General features: G+C 41.4%; 1 protein-coding gene across 4 annotated transcripts in view; it reads left to right on the top strand.

Moving 5' to 3' along the window:
- DSCAM (DS cell adhesion molecule) overlaps window positions 1-21,311 on the top strand; it is a 730,792-nt gene that overhangs the window by 298,491 nt on the left and 410,990 nt on the right. For all 4 annotated transcript variants that reach the window (XM_077479889.1, XM_077479887.1, XM_077479888.1 and 1 more), the window contains exons 5-6: window positions 6,797-7,075; window positions 18,768-19,043. In XM_077479889.1, the coding sequence (XP_077336015.1) occupies window positions 6,797-7,075; window positions 18,768-19,043 (555 nt within the window). The remainder of the gene's footprint in view (window positions 1-6,796; window positions 7,076-18,767; window positions 19,044-21,311) is intronic.

The raw sequence follows: 21,311 nt of genomic DNA, 5'->3' as shown, positions 1-21,311 counted from the left end.
AAAATTAATAAAAATTGTAAATAAAATTGCAAAAAAGTTATAGTAAAAAATAATCACAACAGAATCTACCCAAATTACCCTGATCAAAAGTTTTCATACCCTGGCGATTTTGGCCTGATAACATGCACACAAGTTGACACAAAGGGGTTTGAATGTCTATTAAAGGTAACCATCCTCACCTGTGACCTGTTTGCTTGTAATTAGTGTGTGTGTAGAAAATGTCAATGAGTTTCTGGACTCCTGACAGACCCTTGCATCTTTCATCCAGTGCTACATTGATGTTTCTGGATTCTGTGTCATGTGGAAAGCAAAAGAATTGCCAAAGGATCTGTGGGAAAAGGTAGTTGAACTGTATAAAACAGGAAAGGGATATAAAAAGATATCCAAAGAATTGAGAATGCCAATCAGCAGTGTTCAAACTCTAATCAATAAGTGGAAAAGGAGGGGTTCTGTTGAAACCAAACCACGGTCAGGTAGACCAACTAAAATTTCAGCCACAACTGGCAGGAAATTGTTCGATGCAAAGAGAAACCCACAAATATCTTCAGGTGAAATACAGGACTCTCTGAAAACATGGGGTGTGGCTGTTCCAAGATGCACAATAAGGAGGCACTTGAAGAAAGATGGGCTGCATGGTCGAGTCGCCAGAAGAAAGCCATTACTACGCAAATGCCACAAAGTATCCCACTTACAATACGTCAAACAGCACAGAGACAACCCTCAAACTTTCTGGCACAAAGTAATTTGGAGTGATGAGACCAAAATTTAGCTTTTGGCCACAACCATAAACACTTCATTTGGAGCAAAGTCAACAAGGCCTATGATGAAAGGTACACCGTTCCTGCTGTAAAACACGAAGATGGATCGATGATGTTTTGGGGATGTGTGAGCTTCAAAGGCACAGGAAATTTGGTCAAAATTTATGGCAAGATGAATGCAGTATGTTATCAAAAAATACTGGAGGAACATTTGCATTCTTCAGCCAGGAAGCTGCTCATGGGACGTACTTGGACATTCCAACATGACAATGATCCAAAACACAAGGCCAAGTCCACCTGTCATTAGCTAAAGCAGAATAAAGTGAAGGTTCTGGAGTGGCCATCTCAGTCTCCTGACCTCAATATCATTGAGCCACTCTGGGGAGATCTCAAACATGCTTTCCATGTAAGACAGCCTAAGAATTTACAGGAACTGGAGGCTTTTTGCCAAGAAGAATGGGCAGCTTTACCATCTGAGAAGGTAAAGAGCCTCATCCACAAATACCACAAAAGACTTCAAGCTGTCATTGATGTTAAAGGGGGACAATACACGGTATTAAGAACTGGGGTATGTAAACTTTTGATTGGGGTAATTTAGGTAGTTTCTGTTGTGATTATTATTTAAAAAGAGTAAACACAGTTGATTGATAATAAATGGCTTCAGCCAAACGCTAACCATGAGTGAAAGAAAGGTTTTTGTGTTATCATTCATTATGCTCTGAAAATTGGCCAAGAAATCATAAATTCTGCCAGGGTATGTAAATTTATGAGCACAACTGTGTATGTATATATGTATGTATATACAAAAAAATGTATCTAATGTATATATACATAGACACACGTGTGTTTGAGCTTTGAGGTACACACCTATGGTTATGAATGCGCAGTATGTGAAGAGCTGCCTTGATTGTCACTGCTATATATTAGCACCTGTAATTATATGTCATCCAGTGACAACAGTAATTCGAAAGTGCACAGCATGAAATCTGGTTTGTTCTGCTTGATTTGAATTGCAGTAAAAGTGCACAAGAAGTTTCGATGGGTTACATAGTCAAAGCAGAAAGCTACATGGAAAAAGCTGAACATACAAGAAACCGCGTCTTAGAACTATGTTCTAAATCCAAAAGATTCCATTCAGGGTTGGGTGTGCCAACATAAACTCTTTTCATGTATTTATTTAGAAAGGTGGGGTTATCCTTCAATTAGGATTTCTCCAGTTTAATGACACTTGGGGTTATAGCGTTCTTCATATACATAGGAAGCCGCTGAGAAGATAACCACATTTGAATTATTAATATTATTTATCTCAAATGGGGATTAATTTCCTCAGTGACAGATCTGGGATGGCTTTGGAGGTAATCATGCAGGTGGTTAACCAGAATCTCTGGAGCCACAATCACCTTAGATAACCCGTCTTTGAGCACAGCATCCATCTATACTACAATGAATATCCTTCCCGCATTCCAGGGATGAGCACAGCATGGCTCATAGAACATACAATCATATAGAGAGGCTCATTGGACGCTGTCTGTAACTTTGAGGAAGAGGTTCAACTTGATGGGCTCATTTTTATTTTTTTCCAATTACGATGACAAGGTAGCCGGTAATGATGTTGGACCAGACAGTAAATGTATTCTATTCATACGTTCGCTTTATTTATGTAGTGCAGACATTTTATTCCATTCTTTGCTGGGGCTGTATTTACCATAAGACACACAAAAGAATTATGATTACTAATTATTTTCTGACTTAAAGGGTTTGTAAAGGCATGACTTGAAATTGCCCCCAAAGCTCCTACTCCCCCTGTCCCAGAATTAAATTGTCATTTGGCCTATTCCTCTTTTAATATTTCCTATAAAGTCACAAGGCTTTAAAACGTTTACGGAGCAGCTGCTAAAGCGGAATTCTGGGTATGGATACATTATACACACAGTGGGGAAAATAATTATTTGATCCCCTGCAGATTTTGTACGTTTGCCGACTTACAAAGAAATGAAGGGTCTATAATTTTATCTTAGGCGTAGTTTAAATGATAGAGACAGAATATCAACCAAAAATACATAAAAAAATAAAAAAACACATGATACAAATGTTATAAATTGATTTGCAGTTCAGTGAGTAAAATTAAGTATTTGATCTCCAAGCAAAACATGACTTCATATTTGGTGGAGAAACCCTTGTTGACAAGGTAAGATGTTTCTTGTAGTTGATTACCAGATTTGCATACATCTTAGCCATTGTACACACGGTCGGAAATTCTGACGGAAAATGTCAGATTGAACCGCGTTGTCGGATAATCCGACCGTGTGGGGGCTACATCGGACTTTTTCCGTCGGAACGTCCGACCAACAAAGTTTGAGAAGTGGATATAAAATTTTCCAAACAACATGATCTGATCGGACTTTGTCTGATCGTTTGTAGAGAATTCTGATCGGACAAAGTGTCACGCATGCTGAGATCAAATTACAAGACCAAAGCTGTTGGCTACTAGCCTGAACGTAGTCCCGTAGTCACAACGAACGAAGGTCATCACGTTCCGAACGATCGGATTTTCCAACTACTTTGTCTGACCATGTGTATGCAACACCAGTTTTGGACAAAATCCGTCGGAAAAAATCTGACGGATTTTGTTGTCGGAATGTCCGACCGTGTGTACAAGGGCTTAAGAGGGATTTTGGTCCACTCTTCTTTACAGATCTCTAAATCCTTAAGGTTTCTTGGCTGTCGTTTGGCTTGAAGTTTCAGCTCCCTCCATAAATGTTCTATAGAATAAAGGTCTGGAGACTGGCTAGGCCACTCCATGACCTTAATGTGCTTCTTCTTGAGCCACTCCTTTGTTGCTTTGGCGGTATGTTTTTTGTCATTGTTATGCTGGAAGACCCATCCACGACCCATCTTCAGTGTTCTGGCTGAGGGAAGAAGGCTCTCCAAACACGACGAGTTGAGTTAATGCCAAAGAACTCAATTTTGGTCTCCTTTGACCACAGCACTTTCTCCCAATCCTTCTCTGAATCATTTAGATGTTCATTGGCAAACTTCATCTGGGCCTGTACATGTACCTTCTTGAGGCGCTGCAGGATTTCAATCCATGGTGGTGTATTGTGTTACCAATGGTTTGTCTGGTGACTGTGGTCCCAACTGCCTTGAGATCATTCACAAGCTCCTCCCGTGTAATTCTAGGCTGATCCCTCACTTTCTCATGATCATCCTTACTCCATGAAATGAAATCTTGCATGGAGCTCCAGACTGAGTGCGATTGATGGTTATTATATATTTCCTCCATTTGCAAATAAACGTTCCAACAGTTGTCTCCTTCTCACAAAGCTTTTTGCTGATGGTCTTCTAGCCCATTACAGCCTTGTGCAGGTTTACAATTTTGTCCCTGATGTCCTTTGACAGCTCTTTGGTCTTGCTGGTGATGGTGAGGTTTGAATGGAAGAAATATTCTGTGGACAGGTGTCTTTTAAACACATAACGAGTTGTCGTTAGGAGTACCTTCTTAAATTGACGGGACTAAATTGTGTACCACACAAGAACACATACTAGCCAATCTGCGGGAGCCAGAATTATTGTTGGTTGGTAGTGGATACAATAATTATTTTACTCACTGAACTGCAGCTCAATTTATAACATTTGTATTATGTGTTTTTTTCTGGATTTTTGGTTGATGTTGTGCCTCTATCATTTAAAATACATTTATGATAATTATAGATCCTTAATTTCTTTGTAAGTGGGCAAACTTACAAAATCTGCAGGGGATCAAATAATTATTTTTACCACTATAGTTACATTGGCCTGGCTTGGAAAGTCTGTCAGCAATCTGTGACATCGGGACTAAACTGGAAACACTGAGCCAATCTCCCCATAGTTTTTCAAACTCATCCCCTCTGTGTGTAGGTCACTTTCAAAATATGATTGTGTTGATCCATGGGGCATTGCACCCATGCATAATAAGTTTTAAGGGGTCAAAATGAAGGTCTTATGTATAGGTATCTGATTAGATACATTTTTTTTTTGTCTATGCAACATAAAATAAAGCTCCTGCCACTAAGATGAAAAATATTTCCCTTGTTAGAGTACACAGTTCCAAGCAAACCGACAAATGTTGGTGTCATGGTCAGGCTCAAAGGCCAGTAGAAATAGCAGTAGAGGGGCTCCCACAGACTAACTGGATAAGTACAAAAATGGGTCACCCCGTTGTATTATTCTGGCCCACCTGAGGTGCAGGGTCTAACCGTTATTCACCAGAGCTCCTAAAGGTAGAGATGGGTTTTGCTGCATGTTAGTACTAGGTTGCGGTCCTCAGGATTGCCCCACCAGTAGCCCCAGGTATTTTGTAGACATACAGTTGCACAGTATTACCAATTTTACTATAATTCAGGAAAACCAAAAGGGGAAGAAAGGAGAAAAAGTTGTTGTTCATGAGGGCCATTTGGTGGGTACTCTAGGGAAAGGAATAAACCAAAAGAATGTAGATATTTCGATCAGAACATATTTGTCATGGGCTATAGTAAGTAAGACTCCAAATGCGAGTAGGTAGGGGCGTAACAGTAAGGCTACATTCATACCGACCAAAATTATATCCTAAAATATCCTACCAGGTCTCAAAAATGTATGTAAATTAGCCTGGAGAAAGAGAGAGACTTTCCATAAAAGTAATTGAATAAAAAATACAATAGAATTGAATCTTGGCTCAACCTTCTACATATTCTTCACACAAATGCTAACTTAGATGATGCATTACCACAAATGTATTATTTCCTTGCAGATGTCAATAAAATAACTTTTATTGAAAATTCTCTAAAAAAAAAAAGCACACAACATACAGCCAATAAATGGAGAACATTTAAAAACTCCATCCACCGTGGCCCTAAATAATAGAATTAATTTGCAATATAAAAAACAAAATTCATATGTACAATTCACTACCAATTGTCAAATAGTGCAAAAAACAAGATAAAAAAGAATATAGATAAATAAAAATAGAAAGTGTCCATATGCACCAAGAACAAAAAAATATTCCGCTCCTAGTAAAAATATTGTCCAAGCAATTGTCCAACTTCAGCTCCGTGCACACAAGAGGCTCTTACCAGAATGATGTGACCACCAGATTATAAATGGTCAAATGCGCATGAACAGTTAATGATCCAGATCGCTGTCACATCTCCCAGCAATAACCATGGAAAAAGTGCATCGCCTGTCCCCTTCTGGGGGGGGGGGGGGGTTGTGGGGTGTGCAGCCCGTCAACCAGTGCTATATGACCCTGGCCTGGCTCTCCTCCCTCCTCTTTTCCATAGGTAAGGTGAAGCAACAATTTTCGATCGAATTTGGCACCATTAGTGGGCCACAGCAATGGCATATTTTTGTGCAGCCATCAAGTTTGAGTGATCGGGCATGTTGGAAAAAAACAAACAAATTTCTAATCAATAATGGGAAAATCATGCTAGAAATATAATCGAAAACTAAATTTGCATGAGCTGTGACCTGGAAAGAAAAGAAGATTTCAAATGAGGTGAAACTGAAGGCTTGGTTGGTCGAATTTTGAAATCAATGGTGGCACCATCGGATTACAAAACGCACAAAATTTCTAGTTTTCGAAGAAACATGAATTCGGTATCCTACCAGGTCTCGAAAATGTATGTAAATTAGCCTGGAGAAAGAGAGAGACTTTCCACAAAAATAATTGAATAAAAAATACAATAGAATTGAACCTTGGCTCAACCTTCTACATATTCTTCATACAAATGCTAGCTTAGATGCTGCATTACCAAAAATGTATTATTCCCTGACAGATGTCATTAAAATAACCTTTATTGACAATTCTCTAAAAAAAAAAAGCACACAACATAGACAATGTCGTCTTGACAAAATTGGTAACATGGGGACCTCACTTGTATAAAAGCTCCAACAGATCACACTGGTATCAAGCTAATAAAGCCCTCATACATTTCACATGTGGGCCCTTATTTTTAGGACATCTGTAGCCTTCAACCTAGATGTTCATAGTAACATTTTGTACCTTGTCATTTCATTTTCAGATCCAGTCAATTCAGCTCCAACGATTATTGATAAGTTTGAACACCTGACAGTAATGGCAGGACAGAGAGTGGAGCTGCCATGTAAAGCCTCTGGATACCCGATACCCCACACCCGATGGCTGAAGGACAACGTCCAGCTTGAAATGGGCAGCAGGTTCCGGAACACAGTTGTAGGTTTGCTGATTGAAAACACTAGACCGTCAGACTCTGGAACGTATATCTGTGAAGTATGGAACAGCTACGGCAACGCAGAGGTGATTGGATCTCTATATGTGAAACGTAAGTAAAATAAAATCTTTTATCCTATACAGGCAACCCTTTTTTGATTTCCAGCTGTACTGGGGTTTTGTTACATGAGAGGATGTGGGTATAGCAGTTCAATGAGAATAATATGTAAGAATAATTTTGAACTTTTTTATTGGAAAAATTCTGAAAACACTGAGTAATAACATCATTAACAGATAAAAGATGATATGCTTGCTATGCCTGTGTTTAGCTTCTGAATTCCCTCATATGACCTCAAGCCTTGGCAAAGGTCAAATGGTTTATGGCTGCCAGGATACATTCTACTTGTTTCACATCCTTAGAGAGTGCGGGGAGTCAGTTTTTACCAATCAGACTCCCCCTGTGGGGCAGATTTACTAAAACTGGTACACACAGAATGTGGTTTAGCAGTGCATAGGCTTCTAAATTTGAGCCTAGGTTCACATTGAATGCGGGTTTGAAATTGTGCCAGTTCACCTAAACTCCCACGATTTCAAACCAGCATTTCAGTTGGATTTCAGGGGGCGATTTGGGAAACCTCTGTGCGGGTTCATGTACAGATGTCTATTGAAATTACCTCTGAAGCCGCCAAAAGTAGTGCAGAAACTACTTTTAGGAATCGGTGCGGTGCTGCAAAGTCTGCGTCGCACCAATTCGGACGGTGCTGTTTCTGGCAGTAGGCTCCGATTTGACATGTCAAATCGGCCCGGTATGAATGAGGGCTTATTGTCAGAGCTTAACTTCTTCAGATCTGTGCTATAGCCGAATGACGGCTACAGCTCAGACCTACTTTGCTGGGAGGACGTCAATAGACGTCCTTCCGTGCCCGAGCGGCCTGTGTGCCCCCTGCATCGCGCTCTGTGATCAGAGAGTCTGAGACTCGGCTGATCACAGATCTGAGTAAGGGGTCGATTCCAACCCCTTACCCACGTGATCAGCTGTCAGCCAATGATAGCTGATCATGTCATGTAAACAGAGCCGGTAATCGGCTATTTTTTCTCCTCGCGCTGATTGCGTGAGGAGAAAAAAAGAAAAAATGATCACCGGCGGCTATCAGAGGGACATCAGTCCCGATCAAGGAGAGCTCCCGCAAGCTCATCTGTGCCCACCTGTGCCACCTGCCAGTGCCCACTGGTGCCATCTATCAGTGGTACCTATCAGTGCCATCTTATCAGTGGTACCTATCAGTAACCCATCAGTGCCATCTTATCAGTGGTATCTATCAGTAATCCATCAGTGCCATCTTACCAGTGGCCATCAGTACCACCTTATCTGTCCGCATCAGTGCCACCTTATCTGTGCCTATCAGTGCCCATCAGTGCAGCCTATCAGTGCCCATCTGTGAAGCCTATCAGTGCCCACCAGTGCTGCCTCATCAGCGCATATCATTGAAGGAGAAAAATTACCTGTTTGCAAAATTTTGTAACAGATTATGAAACATGATTTTCTTTTGGGGTTTGTTTAGCAAAAAATAAAAACCCCAGCAGTGATTAAATACCACCAAAATAAAGCTCTATTTGTGTGAAAATTGGTCTGGGCAGGAAGGGGGTTTAACTGCCACTAAGCAAGTGGTTAAAGGGTAACTTCACCTTTCACACATGCGGATGTACACAGATGATCATCCATTTATGTCCGTTTACATCCGCTTCCGTCGGCATCCATTTTTTGGAACAGACCAAAGCCCTATTTTGCTCCCATTAAAAAAACAGATCGAAAGGCTCCAAGCAGGTGGGCTGAGATTGAGATGGGGGTTACTTTTCCAGTACATCTGTGCTACATGTTATGGCCTTCCTCGGCTAAATGTATGCCTCAATTGAGATCCTTATGCCTAGCACCAATACTTTTCACCCTTTCCTTTTGGAAGAGATGTGCGGAGCAGTTTTCCCTATCCTCTAAATGTCCCCCATTTCTAAATGTACTCTTTAATCCGGATATACTCGATGGTCTGTCTTATACGAGGATGCTTCCCTGGACTCAGGCGGGAATCTTTCAGTTGCGACACCTCGTACATCCGACTACACGTAAACTTATGCCTTTCTCAGACCTGCAAACAAAATATGACCTGCCTACATCCCTTCTATACTCATACATACAGTTTAAACATTTCTTCCACTCCAACTCCCCCTCTCTTTCATTGGAGAAACCGACTGATTTTGAGGCCTTGTGTGTCAACGGCCCCTATGAAACCAAACAGATTTCATCTATATACAAAATCCTACAGGAAACCCCACCTCTAACGGAACTCACTCATAATTACATGAAAAAATGGTCTTGCATACTGCAACGACCAATATCTCTATTAGACTGGGGTAAAATATGGGAATCTACATCCAAAACTTCACATTGTGTAGTGCAGAGGGAAACCGCTATTAAGATCTTGATGTTTTGGTACAGGACCCCAGACTTGCTGCATGCTCGCAACCCAGCCATTTCCAATATTTGCTGGAGATGCGGCGAGTCCATAGGTTCTCATTTCCATATATTTTGGGATTGCCCTTTTATTAGCCCTTATTGGACTAAAATTCAGGATCTTTTACAAACGGTACTAATGACACCTATCCCTCTGAATCCCATGCATTTCCTTCTAGGCCTCCCTTTTCCGGGAGTATCTAAAGCCTCGCGCAACCTTATGTCCTTTATCCTTCTGGCCGCTAAAAGAGCAATTCCTAGACATTGGCTCTCCACCACTCCCCCCACACTCCATCTTTTTCTTTCCATAATGGCAGATATATGTAGGATGGAACACTTGACCGCTAAAACAGAAGATACACTACCCTCCTTTTATAAAATATGGAAGAAATGGGACTCTGAGTTCCCCCTTGAGTCTGCTAACCCTCAAACCTCCTGATTCTCATGATGCAAACTTCTGATTAAGTTGTACCTTGCTATCTTTTTCTTTCTTTTTTCCTCTGTATTGTTGTTATTCATAACTATATATCCTTTTCCGCTTTCGTTTATCACATGATATGGTATGCTAACTGTACTTGAATGATCCATAGTTGGAAGATGCTTACGTTCTGAACATACCTGTATGTACGCTCAATTTCGTACGTTTATATATACATGCTTTGTATTATCAAAAGTTGAAATGCTTTTTCTTTATACTGTATTGTACCTTTTTTTGGGGGGAAAAAAACGTTATAAATAAACAATTAAAAAAAATAAAATGGATTGGATGAAAAATGGATGTAAATGGACAAACGGTCCGTTTTTGCATGAGAGAATGACTCGGGGACTCGAGGGGTAAGGACTCTACCTGGAGGATGTAAAAAACTGATTGAAAAACTGATTGAAAAACAGATGTAAATTTCATATGTTTTTTCTTTAAAAAAAAAAGCGACTGAACTGATGAAACGAATGGTCCGCATGTGTGAAAGGGGCCTTACAGAAAATCTGTAAGGTGAACTTACACTGGACCCCCGTGGGGATTTCAAATCCCCAGACCGGTAAAGCGGCATCCCGGTGTCTGACAGCGGGGGGGGGGGGCGGGACTACAGTACAGCGGGACCGGGGGGGGGGGGGATATGGAGAGGGGGTCCCATGTAAGTTGACCTTACAGATTTTCTGTAAAGGTGAACTTACACTTTAAATGAACAAGCTGAGGTTAGAAGCTGATTGGTTTCTATGCACAGGTGCACCATGTGGTAGGATTGCAGCGAGAGAGGGAGGTGGAATGGACATAACCACTATGCAGCACTACTAAACACCATGCAAAGACGCCAAAGAAACCATGTTTATAAAAGCACTAACATATACTGTAGGTCTAGATGACAGCCCACAATTGCTTTTTATTACACAACAGAAGTAGCTGTCAGAATGCAGCCATTCCTGTGCAAAATGACATTTAGGCCCCTTTCACACATGCGGATGATATGTCCGTATTTCATCCATCCGTTTGCGGATGAAATACGGACATCCATTCATCCCTATGGGATAGCGGGTGTCTGCGGATGAGCATCCGCAGACACCCGCTATTGTCCGCCTCCGCAAATGTCCGATTCTGCAGACGGAGGAAAATCCTATTTTTCTGTCCGTCTGCAGAGCGGATCGGATGAACACGGACACACGGTCCGTGCTCGTCCGATCCCCATAGAGGAGAGCGGAGAGCTGACAGGGCGGTCCCCGCACAGTGTGCGGAGACCGCCCTGTCCGCAGCCGGCTCAGCGGGGACAACGGAGCGATCCCCGCTGAGCGAGCGGATCATCACGGGGCGGATCTTTACTGATCCGCCCCGTGTGAAAGGGGCCTTAAGATAATTTGCAACTTGTAAACACAATGCAACAGGTGTATTTTTTCATTATATTTACTATTATATCCATAAGTAGTTGAATGGTGCAACTCATTCACTTTCAAATGAGATCAGTTAAAAAATCCTTACAAGTATGTGTACTTACAAAAAAAAAAAAAAAAGACGTATTTTTTTTTTTTTTTTCTATTACACCCCTTAACAACCATTGGTTAACCCTACTCAGCCTTAACTTATTCCTTCTCCCTCTCTCTTTTTCTCCTTGGCTATTATTTTTCTGTTAAATATTTTTTTCAAGTTTCTATTCTTTTTACCATTCATATTTAATTACATTTTTCCTTACATTTTGTTTTATCTGTTTTTTATTTTTTTTGTTATTGTCATCTAGAAATAAAAACTGAAAAGAAAAGAAATACATTTTTTCATTTAAATTTTTCTTTTAGATATTTTTTTTTTTTCAATTTTCTATTCCTTTTTTTACCACTTGTATTTAATTAAAATTTCTCCTTACATTTGTTTTATATATTTTTTTTGTTGTTATTGTCTTCTAAAAAGAAAAACTAGAAAAAATTTTATTTTTTCATTGTCATTTTTCTTTTAAATATTTTTTTTCAATTTTCTATTCTATTTTTTACAATTTTTGTATTTAATTTTTTTCCTTACATTTGTTTTATCTATTTTTTTTGTTTGTTTTTTTGTTGTTGTTATTGTCTTCTAAAAAAAAAAGAAAACTGGAAAAAAATCATTTTTCATTCTCATTTTTCTTTTAAATATTTTTTTTCAATTGTCTTTTCCATTGTTATTAAATTGTATTTAATTAAAATTTCTCCTTACATTTGTTTTATCTATTTTATTATGTTTGTTGTTGTTTTTTTTTTATTATTATTATCTTTTAAAAAGAAAAACTGGAAAAAATAATTTTTTCATTCTCGTTTTTCTTTTAAATATTTTTTTTTTCAATTTTCTATTCCATTTTTTACCATTGTATTTAATTACATTTTTTCCTTAAATTTGTTTTATCAATTTTTTTTTTTTTTTTGTTATTGTCTTCTCAAAAGAAAACCTGAAAAAAAAAAGAAATTAATTTGGTATGCTTTGCGCCAGAACAATTATAGCGTAAAAGGTATACTTTTTTTTTTTCATGGCAAAACTGTGAAATGAACTCCGGTCAAAATAGAATTATAATTGCTAAAAAAAAACACTAAAATTTGTATGTCTTTGTCCATGGATTATATAGAAAATGAAATGTTTGTAAGACAAAATTGCCAAAAAAAGCCCCCAAAAATGTACGTTTTTGTTTATTGTACGTAATGATGAAGTCCTTGCCAAATAAACTGGTCCATAGTGGAAATATAAGAAGGCCTTTGGTCCATAAGGGGTGTACAGGTTGAACTGGTTAAGTAAAAAAGAGGATAAGTTGTCCTTTAAGTATTTTATTATAAGAGGTATTCGGATGAACTGAAGCGCGTGGACACTGCGAATGACATGCTAAGTGGAACTAAACTGGAAAACAAAGAGAGCAGCAGGGTAGTGCCATCTGCTGAGGAGTGATAATCATATACAGATGTGTATTCAATTATCTCCATAGAATGACATTACCCGCGGCAACAAAACCAACTGGATCCACAAAGACTCCCACAATACCGGGATAGAAATGTTTTTGTGGCTTATAGCTATTAAGATCGCTTATTTTCATATACCCCATCCATTGTTTTATCACCCAGCAATATAATAATAATACTGGCTGCACACGTAATGTTTTGTGTATACCAGTATATCACTTTTTCCTCTTTTTTTTTTTTTTTATGTTGGTATCATGTTTTTCTTTAATTCAGTAGCATTGTATTATTTTGTACCTATATGTCACAATTAGTGTATAACCTATACCAGTGATGGCAAACCTTGGCACCCCAGATGTTTTGGAACTACATTTCCCATGATGCTCCACTACACTGCATAGTGCATGAGCATCATGAAAAATGTAGTTCCAAAACATCTGGGGTGCCAAGGTTCGCCATCACTGACCTATACACTGTATTACCAAAAGTATTGGGACACCTGCCTTTGCACACACACACACATGAACTTTAATGGCATCCCAGTCTTCATTCATAGGGTTCAATACTGAGTTGGCCCACCCTTTGCAGCTACAACAGCTTCAACTCTTCTGGGAAGGCTGTCCACAAGGTTTAGGAGGGTGTCTATGGGAATGTTTGACCGTTCTTCCAGAAGCGCATTTGGGAGGTCAGGCACTGATGTTGAACGAGAAGGCTTGGCTCGCAGTCTCCACTCTAATTCATCCCAAAGAGGTTCTGTTAGGTTGAGGTCAGGACTTTTTGCAGGCCAGTCCAGATCCTCCACCCCAAACTCGCTCATCCGTGTCTTTATAGACGTTGCTTTGTGCACTGGTCCAAATCATTTGGTGGAGGGGGGATTATGGTGTGAGGTTATTTTTCAGAGGTTGGGTTCGGCCCCTTAGTTCCAGTGAAGGGAACGCCTAAGGCATCAGCATACCAAGACATTTTGGACAATTTCATGCTCCCAACTTTGTGGGAACAGTTTGGGGAGGACCCCTTCCTGTTCCAACATGACTGCACACCAGTGCACAAAGCAAGGTCCATAAATTATTGGATGAGTGAGTTTGGGGTGGAGGAACTTGACTGGCCTGCACAGAGTCCTGACCTCAACCTGATAGAACACTTTTGGGGTGAATTGGACGAGAAGACCTGGTCTCCACTCTAACGTCAGTGCCTGACCTCACAAATGCGTTTCTGGAAGAATGGTCAAACATTCCCATAGACACACTCCTAAACCCTGTGGACAGCCTTCCCAGAAGAATTGAAGCTGTTATAGCTGCAAACTCAATATTGAACCTTACGGACTATATATTGTAGTGTCCTGCTCCTGATGAGCAGACATTATTGTTTTTTTTTCAAATTGTCTGAAGCTGTAGTTTGGCTCAGACTAATTTCTCTAAAAGTTCTGGTTTCTGTACCAGTCCAGTTGGGTTGCACTGATTCCCACCTGACCCTAGGTGTCGCCGTCAGTGGGTGTGGAACAGCAGCAGGCTGGATGCATTGAATGCCACCTCTGGCTCGCAAATACTTCAGTGGGTGTGGTTTCCCTGCTGTGCATTCTGGAAGAGGGTATTTAAGGTACCAACGCCATCTTTTTTGGTTTGTTTTATGGGGTCCTTGATCCCAACCCCAGGGCCCTCCTGGCCTGGGGTCTGTGTCGCATGGTATTGCGCCTCGGGGTTTGGTATTTATAGATTGAAATCCTATATCTCCAGAGAGAATAAGTTCAGTGCTCACAACCTTTCCTCATAACTTATATCTTCCAGACCCTTTATTAGTTTTGTTGCCCTTCTCTGGACTCGCTCCATTTACAGGACATCCTTCCTGAGGATTGGTACCCAGAACTGGACAGCATACTCCAGGTGCAGCCAGACCAGAGTCTTGTAGAGCTGTAGAATTATCATTTTATCTCTGGAGTTGATCCCCTTTTTAATGCCAATATTCTGTTTGCTTTGTTAGCAGCAGCTTGGCATTGCATGCCATTGCTGAGCCTATCATCTACTAGGACCCCCAGGTCCTTTTCCCTCCTAGATTCCCCCAGAGGTTCTCCCCCCAGTCTATAGATTGCATTCAGATTTTTGCCACCCAAATGCATTATTTTACACTTTTCTACATTGAACCTCATTTGCCATGTAGTTGTCCACCCCATTAATTTTTTCAGATCTTTTTGCAAGATTTCCACATCCTGCGGAGAAGTTATTGCCCTGCTTAGCTTAGTATCGTCCACAAATACAGAGATTGAACTGTTTACCCCATCCTCCAGGTTGTTTACGAACAAATTACACAGGTTTGGTCCTAGCACAGAACCCTGGGGGACCCCACTACCCACCCCTGACAATTCCGAGTACTCCCCATTTATCACCACCCTCTGAACTCGCCCTTGTAGCCAGGTTTCAATCCATGTACTCACCCTATGGTCCATGCCAACGGATATTATTTTGTACAGTAAACGTTTATGGTGAACTGTGTCAAATGCCTTTGCAAAATCCAGATACACCACGTCTACGGGCCTTCCTTTATCTAGCTGGCAACTTACCTCCTCATAGAAGGTTAATAGATTGGTTTGGCAAGAACGATTCTTCATGAATCCATGCTGATTACTGCTAATGATACCGTTCTCATTACTAAAATCTTGTATATAGTTCCTTATCATCCCCTCCAAGAGTTTACATACTATTGATGTTAGGCTAACTGGTCTGTAATTCCCAGGGATGTATTTTGAGCCCTTTTTAAATATTGGTGCTACATTTTAGTTGACTCCAATATAAAATTCATAGTCTTTTATTTATATGTTGAGTGATCCAGCGTTCCTCATCACTTGAAGAATTATTGAGGGACACTTTAACAACCGTGAATATCCTTTATAATAACTAAACCTTCTCAGAGTGTATGTTTTCCATAGGTTCCCCCAGTGCACCTGAGACATTGTGTCATCATGGTGGCTGTCGGTCCTCTGGGATTTGGGAAGAACAGATGTGTCTGGATCTGTAATTACTCTCCAGATAGATCTGCACTAATATCTATATAGTTATGTCCCAGCGGGCCACAGACCTTGTTTACTTTCTTTTCTTTCTATGCCTCTTATTATTAACTCTCAGGGCTCATCCACACCAGAATGCACGGGATAATGTGGGTTGTATTGACTTGTATTATAGATGAATACTGGCAGGATTTAAAATTGACTTGAAAGGCAAAGTACAGGCCAACACCTTCATACTGCACTTTATTTTGCAATGCAATGCCTTGCTTTGAACAAGCTATGCTGAAGTCGACCTTTTTTTATTTTATCTTTAATTATTTGGTTGCACTGGAAATGACTGCTAAATGAAAGACAACTGTTGTGAGCCATCAGTGTGATCCTTCCTCAGTCCGTAGTTGCCGGTATTGTACAGCATCCAACATGGCTCATCAAAATAATGACTTAACACCACAGCCCTAGATGATTCCATAAAGACCAGACAGACTGTTAACTGCAGGTGGCAACCATCGATTCCCAGAGTGGACCAGTGCATAGAGCCGATGCTGAGATCAAGGAATCTTGCAACTACACAAAAGATAAAACAAAGGGAGAAAAAGCCTAGTGAATTATCATGGGCCTTTTATTTAGGATACAAAAGTGCCTACTCACAAAAGCAGTGAATATAACAGTGTTGTACATAAACTCCAGAACTGAAAGCTCTTCAACAAAACAAAATCCAAGTGCAAACAAAGATTGAAAACCATCGGACGTGTTTTGGGGGCTATACCCCCTTCTTCGGAGCTCTGGAGGTGGACCTGTGGAGGTGGTTAGTCACCTGCCTGGCCTTGCTCTCTTTCCTCCTCCCCTTATTAAGGAGGATAAGATGATTGGTTCCCTCTTTCTTTTTTTCAGTGGCGTCAAGAAGTTCAGACTAGTTTTGCTCTGATGAAGGAAGTATAGCCCCCAAAACACTGCTGACTTACGATTTTCATATGTATATGTATATATGATCTGTCATGTTCCAGTAAGCCCATCCCCCTACAGTTAGGGAACACGCTTAACCCCTTGATTGCCTGCTAGTGTTAACCCCTTCCCTGCCGTTGTAATTTTTCCATTGATCGGTGCATTTTTATAGCACTGTTTAATGTAATAAAAAAAAAAGTGTAATTTGGGGGCAGATTTGTCAGCTGCAATGTCGCAGTCCCACTAAAAAACACAGATCACTGCCATTACCAGTAAAACAATAAAAAAATAATAAAAGTCCCTAAATCTATCCCATATTTTGTAGACGTGATAACTTTTGCGCAAAACCCAGTCTCCATCACATTCCCCCTTAGTTGCACCCCAGTCCCCTTCCCAGCCCCCCTTCTTTGCACCCCAGTCCCCTTCACAGTCCCTCTTACGTGCACCACAGTCCCCTTCACAGCCCCCCCTTTTTGCACCCTAGTCCTCTTCATAGCCCCTCTTACTTGCACCCTAATCGCCTTCACAGCCCCCTTCTTTGCACCCCAGTCCCCTTCACAGCCCCTCTTCTTAGCATCCCTGTGCTCTTTACAACCCCCTGTTCTTTGCACCCCAGCCCTCCTTACAGCCCGCCCCCCCTTACTTGACTCCTGCCCCCTTTAATTGAATTTCCCTTCCCTTACATCACATTTCCCCCTGTCAATCACAACTCTCCACTCCTCTCCAAACTTACCTTGCACAGCAGATAGAAGGCAGAAGGCATGGGTCCGGGCACATGGCGGGAGCTGCCCAAATGATCATGCTAACAGGCAGGGGATTGGTTGCTAGGACCACTGGCTTGTTCACTAGAGATTTGGGCAGCTCCTGCCCTCTGCCGGGACATGCATGCTGGGCAGGTAGACTCTGATGAGGACACAGATGTATGGGGAGTCCCTGATGATGACACAGATGTATGGGGACACAAATGTGCAGGGAGACTCTGATGGGGACACAGATGTATGGGGAGACTCTGGGGAGACTGTGATGAGAACACAAATGGGCAGGTAGACTCTGATGAGGATACAGATGTATGGGGAGTCCCCGATGAGGACACAGATGTATGGGGACACAAATGTGCAGGGAGACTCTGATGGGGACACAGATGTATGGGGACACAAATGTGCAGGGAGACTCTGATGGGGACACAGATGTATGGGGAGACTTTGTTGGGGACACAGCTGTATGAGGAGACTCTGATGGGAACACACATGAGCAGGGAGGCTCTGATGAGGGCACAAATGGGCAGATAAACTCTGATGGGGATACAGATGTATGGGGAGTCCCTGATGTGGACATGGATGTATGAGGAGACTCTGATGGGAATACAAATGAGCAGGGAGGCTCTGATGTGGACACAAATGGGCAGATAGACTCTGATGGGGTCACAGATGTATGGGGAGTCTCTGATGTGGACACACATGTATGGGGAAACAAATATGCAGGGAGTCCCTGATGGGGACACAAATATGCAGGGAGTCCCTGATGGGGACACAAATGTGCAGGGAGACCCTGATGGGGAACAAGTGGGCAGGGAGACTCTGATGGGGACACAGATGTATGAGGAGATTTGTTCAGGGCACACATGGGCAGGAAGACATTGATGAAGACAGATGTATGGGGAGTCTCTGAAGGGGATTCATTTATAAATAACTGATTTTTTAAATATCTGCTAATATCTGTAAAATATACGATGTGGCCCTCAAAGTGAAAAGTTTGGAGACCCTTGGTCTAGACATAGGTTCACTTTGTAAGGTGACCTCTTAGTAAGTTTACCAGCCTGTATGAATGTGTGGATTCCTAACACATCACAAAACACAACCATATCATTTTTGCAAATTCTTCCTTCTCTTTTTATGTTATCCCTCATCACACGGTTAACCAAAATAGCACCCCATCCATAAACAATTTCTGTTTTCATTGCAGAACCCCTAAAAGTGACAATCAGTCCACGGAAGGTGAAAACCAGTGTCGGCAGTCAGGTGACATTGTCATGCAGCGCTTCTGGTACGGACGATCCTGACATTACCTGGTACAGGAACGGCGATATTGTGATTAATGGAAACAATGTTAGAATAACTGGTATAAGTCGTGAAACCCTAATCATGGATGCTGTGGCGAAAAGTGACAGCGGTGCTTACCAGTGCTTTATGCGCAAGGATCGGATGTCGGCCCAGGATTATGCTCTGGTGGTGCTCGAAGGTAAGACATTATAAATGCAATTATGAATACCGTTACTATCTGCCAGTCTACCGGTTTCTCTGCTCATGTACCTATCTACACAGTTTCCATATAACCTGCCCTGAGGTTCTCGATGGTGGGTTAACCTTTGTGTAGACTTGAGAAGGAGGTCCTTTGGCCAAGTATGATGTGACCATGCTTCATAGACTTGTAAGGTCAGGTCTGGACGTGGAAAAGGAAGAGTGGGAGAACAATAGTAAACAGGCCCCCCCCCCCCCCCAACAGCCAGTGGCAGAATCTGGAAAAACATACAGACACGTGATCGATCACCAGCCATTTGGTTTAAAGCGTATTTCTTCTAGGCAAAACCTTTTTTAGTTTTGGATAGAGTGGGGATAGGTTAGACTCCCTGTTGTGTTCTTATTGTTGACTCTGTTGCCATTGGGGAGATTTACCCCTCTATTTGTTCTGGTAACCATTGTCACTGAAAACACAAAAAATTTGGTTAAATCCAAAATTTTAGTGCTGCCCTCAGAACAAGAGGTTATCCATTTCTAGAATCGGAAGTAAGGGCAAATTTATCCAATGGTAGACTGACAGCGAAAGAAAACTTGGCAGAGGTTTTAACCCCTCCTTGCTCAGCACAAAACTAAAAAATAAGTTTTGGCATTATATATACTTTAAAGACAGAGTCTACCTTTAAAAAAAAGGGGGCATGTATTTGATTTTTGCATTGGAGTCTGCAAAGCATTGCTGGTACGATTAACATAAGTGCATTGCATTTATCACATTTTGAGTTGGTGTACATTGACATCTGCTTTTTAAGGCATTGTATTGCCTTGATGGACATTTTTTTTTTCCCACAGCAGGAACTAATACTTTATTTTGTTTACCTTAATGTTTATTGTAGTGCATTATAGTGTTTTGTAGTGTGTTGCTCTGCATTTAAATGCAGAATGTTCAATGCAGCACCTTGGTGGAAATTGGGCCTATTGGAAACAACGTATTTCAGCTTGTCAACGCATTGGACCTGCTTTGAGCAACAGATGTGGTATCAATGGGCCCTGAAACTAGTGAGGATAATATGGTTATCTGGAGTTCCCATACTAGTATAGATGTTGATATAGATACCTTCTACTTTTCTCATATAGTGTATTCTGAGTTGGGTGGAGAATGCACGTTCACCTCTTCCTCCTAGGATGCAGTGCTTCAGTCAGTATGGCCAACAGTGGTGGCCAGTGCTTAATTTTTTAGGGGGGATGTCAAACAAACCACCTGCTACCCCCCCCCCCCACACACACGGTTCGGTCGATCCCCCCCACCCCCGTCACTCGCTCGTCCACCCACCAGCCTGGCGCTTACCCCCATCTAGGTCACAGGCAGCTTCATCTCCTTCCTGCATCTCTTCCTTGGCGGCTTCCTATATGTCGCCGCCTCCTCGGTGGCCAATATGGTTGCTTCTCTTTTCGGCCAATTGGGTCTTAAAACCCACTTCCTGATTGACCAGGAGTAGAATCAGGAAGACAATAGTGAATATTCATTCTCCATTGTCACACAAACGGGTGGGCTCAGGGCACAGTGCTCTGCCCCCCAAACCCACCCTTTTTTAAGCCAATTAGAGCCTCAGGCTCTAATCATGTGCTTCCAAAACTTAAAAAAAAAAAAACCCATTGAAATACATGTGTCTGGTGCCCTGCATGAAGATTAGGGGCTGGGTGCATAGATTAGGAGGGCATCGCCCCTGCGCCCCGTATGGATGGGCCACCACTGATGGCCAATCTCCAGGCCCAAACACTGTCATCTTTGGGAGGGGAAAGATCATTAACCATCTGCCAGCTCTGATATAGACTGATATGGAGTATACACGGGGATTAGATGCAGGGCTTTGACGCAGAAGGGCAGAGCAGCGGAAGTCATTAACAGTGGGAGGAAAGAAGGGGTGAGATAGCAAGGGGAGCTTATTTTGCCCCGAATGAACCAAATAATAGATTATCATTATGGTTATCATTATCAGATCCCAAAAGAATTGAGTTCTGTCATTTCAAAGCTATTGTATCTAATTTTTAGGGACTCATTAATGATGGGAATAGTACCACTGGATTGGCGTAGACCCAATGTGGTACCTATATTTAAAAAGGAACTAAGTCTTTACCAAGTAACTATAGACCTGTTAGTTTAACTTATATAGTTTGGAAGATACGGGAGAGTTTAATAAAACACCACATAGACGAGTTCTTGCTGGAAAAAAATATTTGAAGCAACAGACCACATGGATTCATGAAAGACAGA

This window comes from Lithobates pipiens, unplaced genomic scaffold (genome assembly GCF_037356315.1).
Source record: "Lithobates pipiens isolate NorthernLeopardFrog02 unplaced genomic scaffold, aLitPip1_a1.2 Scaffold_16, whole genome shotgun sequence".
NCBI classification, from domain to species: Eukaryota; Metazoa; Chordata; class Amphibia; order Anura; family Ranidae; genus Lithobates; species Lithobates pipiens.
Note: the sequence above shows the minus strand (reverse complement) of the source record. Positions and strands in the feature narration are given on the sequence as shown.